At 41.2% G+C, this 7,610-nt stretch overlaps 1 protein-coding gene across 5 annotated transcripts in view; it reads right to left on the bottom strand.

Moving 5' to 3' along the window:
• Positions 1 to 11: 11 nt before the first annotated feature.
• LOC110493802 (apoptosis-stimulating of p53 protein 2) overlaps positions 12 to 7,610 on the bottom strand; it is a 45,136-nt gene continuing 37,537 nt past the window's right edge. For all 5 annotated transcript variants that reach the window (XM_090204935.1, XM_090204934.1, XM_021568297.3 and 2 more), the window contains exons 14-18: positions 6,632 to 6,769; positions 5,986 to 6,119; positions 5,547 to 5,713; positions 5,114 to 5,313; positions 12 to 2,203 (exon numbers count right to left, since the gene is read on the bottom strand). In XM_090204935.1, coding sequence (XP_090061061.1) covers positions 2,162 to 2,203; positions 5,114 to 5,313; positions 5,547 to 5,713; positions 5,986 to 6,119; positions 6,632 to 6,769 — 681 coding nt within the window. In that variant the 3' untranslated portion in view covers positions 12 to 2,161. The remainder of the gene's footprint in view (positions 2,204 to 5,113; positions 5,314 to 5,546; positions 5,714 to 5,985; positions 6,120 to 6,631; positions 6,770 to 7,610) is intronic.

Below are 7,610 nucleotides of genomic sequence, written 5' to 3'. Positions count from 1 at the left end.
TCAAAAGACATATTTTTGCATATTTTTATTGACTTTAAAAGCTGAAATTATTTGGCTTGATGGTCAACACAGGTTGTTCACAGAACACATTTAATGTGAATTTTGCAGCTTAGCTAAAAGCAACGTTTTGAAATGTCACTGGTTTAAATTACTCAATTCCGTTAATAAAATGTGTTTACACTTTTATAAATGACTTTCATGAATAGGCTAAAGATGTATAAATAGTTAAAGGGTCTACATACTATTAATGACTATTTACATTAATTATTAGGCATTTATAAAGGATTATAATGGCTTAATCATGAAAGTTATAACGTGTAACCAAAAAAAAAATGCTGGTCATATTCTGTCTGGTCCACATGCAGGGAGGCCCAACCCTGTTCCTGGAGAGCTAGCCTCGTGTATGTTTTCGCTCCAACCGCAGTTGTAACTAACCAGATTCAGTTTATCAACCACCTAATTGTTATAAATAGGATGGGCTAGATTATGGTTGGATCGAAAACATACAGGACGGTACCTCTCCGGGAATAACATTGAGCAGCCCTTTAAGATATGAAGGATTGGATAAGGAGGTGATGTTGAGCAAAGGCCCTTGAAGCTTGTGCTTTTCAACATTCATTACTAGCACAGCATGTCAGGCTACATACAGTACTTACACACAAAATGTTTGACAAAAATATTGAAAAATAGACATTCATAGGAAAACAAAGTAACTCCACCACAACATTAGAGCTTCAAATCCAGGTGGAACTAGGGTGCCTTTAGAAAGTGATCACACCCCTTGACTTTTTCCACATTGTGTTATAACTTGAATTTAAAATGGATTAAACAGATTCTGTGTCGCACGCATACACACACGTCAAAGTGGATATTATTAAATACAAATGAAAAGCTTTTCAGCTTTTGAGTCAAGTATTCAACCCCTTTGTTTGGGCAAGCCTAAATAAGTAGATTTTATTTTGTGGCAAAGAAATGAACTTTATGTACTGAATACAAATCGTTAGGTTTGGCAAAAATCCAACATATCACTGAATGCCACTTCATATTTTCAAGCATGGTGGGGGCTGCATCATGTTATAGGTATGCTTGTCATCGGCAAAGACTAGGGAGTTTTTTGGGATAAAAATAAACAGAATAGAGATAAGCGCAGGCAAAATCCTAGAGGAAAAGCTCAGTCTGCTTTCCAACAGACGTTGGGAGACAAATTCAACTTTTAACATGACAAAAACCTAAAATATACAATGGAGTTGGTTACGAAGACATCAAATGTTCCTGAGTGGCCTAGTTACAGTTTTGACATACATCGGATTCAAAATATGTGGCAAGAATTGATAATGGCGATCTACAAATGATCAACCAACGCGAGTGACAGTGCTTGAGGAATTTTTTAAATAATGTGCAAATATTGTACAACCCAGGTGTGCAAAGCTCTTAGAGAGACTTACCCAGAAAAACTCAGCTGTAATCGCTGCCAAAGGTGATTCTTTCATGTATTGACTCAGTGGTGTGAATACTTATGTTCATTTGACATTTCTGTATTTCATTTTCAATACAAAACATTTTTTTCTCACTATGGGGTATTGTGTGTAGATGGGGTGAGAAATAAACAAATGTAATCCATTTTGAATTCAAGCTGTAACACAATGTGGAATAAGTCAAGGGGTATGAATACTTTCTGAAGGCACTGTATACCCACAGCAAGATTGTTTGTGATAACCTGATAGTAAGATAATGGAAAATGCCATGACGTAGAAAAAGCTTTACATTTCCAACTGCCACAGTTACAAACCCTTACAAATTGATTCTGCTCAGAAAATCACACGTCTACAAAAAAAAAAAACTGTCCAGAAGTCTCCATTACAAATGTTGCACGGTGTATACATTCCTGCAGTGAAAAGGAAACAGCATGACCATGTGTATATTATCCATACATAGGTTGAAAAACCATTTAGCATGATATGGTCCTTCACAGACAGGTCCAAAAGACCAAACGATTGAAGTGTAATGCTTGACTTTGACATCCAAAATGACCAGAAGCGTGAAATGTAGTGCCGGACTATTAAAGTTCTTCATTCGCCTTTCTAAAGTAACTTCTTGTTCTTCAACTTCTTCAAGTCGGAGTTGTTGTCAGCGAGCAGGGTGGAACGTGAGCCGATATGATTTAAGCCAAGCTCCTCTGCCGTGGCTTGATCCTCAGATACAGCTAAGAAAAAGAAAATACAAGTTTTAAAGATCATACAACTATGGTAAGCAGGGGGCTGAGATTCTCATTTAGATGGTCTCAATTTAGATTCAGCATTATCACATAATATTCTTAAGTGACAGTATTTCCCCCACTAGTTAAAGAAATCTATTCATTCTTGCCAGATAAAGGATTATCTCCGTTATGTGAAATGGCAGAAAAGGTTTTGTCAAGGGGGTTACGCAAGGAGCTGGTAGGTCTTCACAAGGCATGCGCGACTAAGAAACGTTAGGTCTTCACCAGTCTTCTAATCAGAGAAGTAGACCCTCAAGGGTAATTTCTTCCCCAAATAGATTGAAAGTTGCACTTTTATACTTTTCCCCAGGGGCACAACTTCAGTTTTAGAAGTGGGGGTGACATAATTATTATTATAAATATTTTTTCACAATTGGATAAACACTCCAAATAGCCTACTGGACCGCTCAGTGAAAGTTGCACCCCTGCTTTTCACTGAACGTGTTCTTTGACCTCCAGCACTGGGGCCAGTATTCACAACATCTCAGAGTAGGACTTTTGATATTTAATTTGCCATAATGGATAACTTTAAGCGCCCAGGTGTTTATTTGCTTAAAAATGCAGAGCTCACACTGTTATAATCAGGTTTCCAGCTCTACAAGTTGATAAAAAAAAGCTACTGTCATTAATAAGTTCACCGACAGTCCTGTTTGCTAATTAAAAAACGTACATTTAGAACACACTGCAAAAGCGGCAAAGTGGATTGTGGTACAGTTAGTTTGAGGTTGGAAGTTGGATATACAGTACCAGTCAAAAGTTTAGACACACCTACTCATTCCAGGGTTTTTCTTTATTTTTTACTATTTTCTACATTGTAGAATAATAGTGAAGACATCAAAACTATGAAATAACACATATGGAATCATGTAGTAACCAAAAGAGTGTGAGATTCTTCAAAGTAGCCACCCTTTGCCTTGAAAGCTTTGCACACTCTTGGCATTCTCTCAAAGAGCTTCATGAGTTAGTCACCTGGAATGCATTTCAATTAACAGGTGTGCGTTGTTAAAAGTGAATTCGAGGAATTTATTTTCTTCTTAATGCATTTGAGCCAATCAGCTGTGTTGTGACAAGGGTGTGGTGATATACAGAAGATGGCCCTATTTGGTAAAAGACAAGGCCATATTATGGCAAGAACAGCTCAAATAAGCAAACCGAAAAGACAGTCCATCATTACTTTAAATTTCAAGAATTTTGAAAGTTTCTTCAAGTGCAGTCGCAAAACCCATCAAGCACTATGATGAAACTGACTCATGAGGACCGCCACAGGAAAGGAAGACCCAGAGATACCTCTGCTGCAGAGGATAAGTTCAGAGTTACCCACCTCCGAAATTGCAGCCCAAATAAATGCTTCAGAGTTCAAGTAACAGACACATCTCAACATCAACTGTTCAGAGGAGACTGTGTGAATCAAGCCTTCATGGTCAATTTGCTGCAAAGAAACCATTACTAAAGGACAGCAATAATAAGAGACTTGCTTGGGCCAAGAAACACAAGCAATGGACATTAGACCAGTGAAAAACTGCCCTTTGGTTTGATGAGTCCAAATGTGAGATTTTTGTTTCCAACTGCCGTGTCTTTGTGAGACGCAGAGTAGGTGAACGGGTAGTCTCCACATGTGTGGTTCCCACCGTGAAGCATGAGGGAGGAGGTGTGATGGTGACATTGTCTGTGATTTATTTAGAATTCAAGGCACACTTTACCAGCATGGCTACCACAGCATTCTGCAGCGATAATCCATCCCATCTGGTTTGCGCTTAGTGGGACAATTATTTGTTTTACAACAGGACAATGACCCAACGCACCTCCAGGCTGTGTAAGGGCTATTTGACCAAGAAGGAGCGTTATGGAGGGCTGGGAACTCCTTCAAGACCGTTGGAAAAACATTCCAGGTGAAGCTGGTTGAGAGAATGCCAAGACTGTGCAAAGCTGTCATCAATTCAAATGGTGGCTACTCTGAAGAATCTCTAATATACAATAAACCTTTTGGGTTACTGCATGATTCCATATATGTTATTTCATAGTTTTGATGTCTTCACTATTATTCTACAATGTAGGAAATAGTAAAAATAAAGTAAACCCTTGAATGAGTAGGTGTGTCCAAACTTTTGACTGGTACTGTATCTCTAACTAGCCCCATAGAGCCGAATGTCTGTTGAATATCCAACCTCTATCTAGGTCGTCATTCTAAATAAGAATTTGTTCTTAACTGACTTGCCTAGTTAAATAAAGGTTCAACTAAAAACAACACGGTGGTCAGTTTTTTTCGCTGGCTAACAGACATAATTATTGCACTTTGGCAGGTTGGGATCAATCATCCAGCACAAGGTAGAGAGATGTTTGAAAAACAATTCTGAACTCTTTGGTAGAGATGCTGTGATATCCCAGTGGAGCAGTGTGAGAGAATGTGTGCATGCATAACCTACTGGTAAATTACCCTGTTTTGACCCTACATTTAATAGAGACTGGCATTTATTTTGCGATGCCCGGCCATTAGAAGAGACAGGCGTTTGTTGGAGGCCCTGCATTTGGATGAAGTTTTACGGTATATGGACAGATCCTAGATCAGCATTCCTCCTTTTAGACACTTTGTGGAAATGGCCCCTGATCAAAACCAATGGATATGTGTATGTCCACTTTTCCTATACTAAACCACTGCTCTGAATACAATATGGAGCTGCAGCCTCCAGACAGACACTACTGCCGAATTCCAAAATTGACTGCTCTTCACCCTGCCTATGATTTTTGCCATATTTCTTACACCGATCCCATCATTTCAGATCTACAGGAGTGCCTATGACTTAGGGGTGGAGCACATGTGTGGCCAGGCTAGTGTCCCCCCCCCCCTCTCCTGCTCACCCCTAGCAGGTTCCTTGGAATGTAGCCCTCTCGGTCTCCGCAACGGGCCCACCACCACTCGATCTCGTCCTTGTCCTCGCGCCGCAGCACAGTCATGCAGTCGCCTTCCTGGAAGGCCAGCTCGTCGTCGTGCTCGGCCTCGTAGTCCCACAGGGCGTACACCACCCCACGGTTCATGATGCCTATCTTCTCCTGTACACCTGCATCAACACAAAATCCCACCCACCTTGTCAGGAACAAGCTGTTCAAATTCAATATCCGCTAAAACATGTTATGGAAGGACGAACGTCAGTTAGAGTAGGTGAGGGTAGCTACATTTTGTAAACAAGCAGAGGGGTCGAGTGCAAAACGGAAAAAGAATAATAGGCAAACAGTGTTTTGAGCAAATCATATTTGTGCTTTGCCTCCAGTCAGAGTACACCAGCGGTCTCACCGTAGAGGAACTGGGAGCACTGTGCGTAGCCCTCCTCCATCTCCTCGCACTTGTCTGCCGCTGTCTGCATGTCACTGTAGGTGGTGGCGAACACAGCAGCCCCGGACTCCACCAGGAACTTACACACCTGCACGTTGTTACAGGAGGCCGCGCAGTGCAGCGGAGTCCTGGGAGAGAGACACGGAGAGGAGAGGTGGGGACAGAGGGAGGGAGGTAGAGAGGAGGGCAGAGGGAGAAAGAGATAAGAGGGAACAAGGTGGGAGAGTTGGAGGATATGAGAGCAAGATGATGGGTGAGGGAGAAATAAAAAGAATAACCGGGGGTGACAACAGCTTTGATAAAGCTACTGTAAAGTGACAACAACCACTGTAAAGTTACTGTAAAGAGACAACGGCAACTGTAACGTGACAATGGCCACTGTAAAGTGACAATGACTCACCAGCCATCGCTGTCGGCGGCGTTGGCGTTCACGCCAAACTGCACCAGGAACTTGACGATCTCGGTGTGGCCGGCGCAGACGGCGTTGTGCAGGGCTGTGATGCCCTCGTCATTGGGCAGGCTGGGGTCATCCACCTATAAGGCACAAAGTTAATATGTTTCAAGACATTTCCGAGACAAGGTCAGTTATCCGTCTTTACCCCTTACGGTTGATGTTAGGATTTGGGGAGGGATTAGCTGATCTTAAATATGTGCCTAAGTGCAACATTGTTGAGGTTAGGATTTGGGGAGGGTTTACCTGATCTTAGATCTGTACCTAAGTGCAACATGGTTGAGGTTAGGATTTGGGTAGGTTTTAGCAGGTCCTATAACTGTGCTTAAGGGCAACTTCTAAGCTAAGCATTTTGATGGACGTAGACTAGCGTTTGTAGTTGCTTAAGAGTACTACTTGCAGCGGTATTGCAAAGCCTTCGCTTATGGGACGTCTGCTTGGAAGAGTCGTCTGAGGTATTGCCATTGAAATTAGGAGGGCTAATGATGTAAAACTCACGTCACTGAGTTCGAATCTGGCCAACAACTCTTTGACTCCCCACCCTACTTATCTTCTCAACACTATCTCTTCAATTAAAAGGAGTGGGACTACTCACGTCATAGATGACCCTCTGCACCAGATCATACTCGCCCTCCAGTGATGAGTCCAGCAGCAGGGCCAGGGGGTTGAACTTCACCCGCATGCCGTGGTCGATGCGCTCCGAGTCGACCTTCCGCAGGTTGGTCCTCTTGCCCTGCAGGAGGAGAGGAGTGAGGGCTGTAGGTGTTTCACAATATGATGCAATTACATCTGTTAGCTATGGTCATCGAAATTGCTAAAAGGTTTTAAAATGAATTATAATAAATGTAACACTTGGACAATGGATGAAGATCCTCTAAACTTTGTTGAATTTGTATTATCCATCAGACATTGACTGAATTAAAGCGCATAAAACATTTGACTGGCTCGGACAAATAATTAATGCAGTTCAGGTTATTCAATGTGTCCAATATACATTGTTATTGTATCAGGTATTTATTTTTGGATGTGTTAAAAAAATTTAATGATATGTGCATCATTTGCATAAATACACTGGGTGTGCTTACATATATGTAACATTAACATAAAGGGGTGGAACAGGGCTGAAACCACCAAACACTTGCTCAGTCTAGCCTACCTGCACTGTCTAGACTGCTTCATTAATTACTGTGGTCACGTACTCTTGCATAGTTCAACAAGTCTGTCAATAGCAGGATACCCTCGTATAAAAAAACAACACGCTTGGCTTTAGAATGCACCTATCTAAACATACTTTACATTGCTCGCGAGACCAGACATAATATCACCCCAATCCAAATATTCATTTTCGTTTCAGTGCATCTTATTTGTTGTCATTTTAACTTTCTTTTTTACCTCCCAACTGCATTAAATCATTACTTTTCAATTCCACAAAAAAAATGAACACCCATCAAAATAAAGTATTATTTATTTACTCTTTATTGTGATGTAAGTGTTGAGACTGTGTGTAAATCCCAGACGAAGCTTTAGTGTTCTTATAGAGTCAACAGAAAGACAACGTATTCCACTGAGCCCAT

Source organism: Oncorhynchus mykiss, chromosome 17, assembly GCF_057628025.1.
Source record: "Oncorhynchus mykiss isolate SJ-2025 chromosome 17, ASM5762802v1, whole genome shotgun sequence".
Taxonomy (NCBI): Eukaryota; Metazoa; Chordata; class Actinopteri; order Salmoniformes; family Salmonidae; genus Oncorhynchus; species Oncorhynchus mykiss.
Note: the sequence above shows the minus strand (reverse complement) of the source record. Positions and strands in the feature narration are given on the sequence as shown.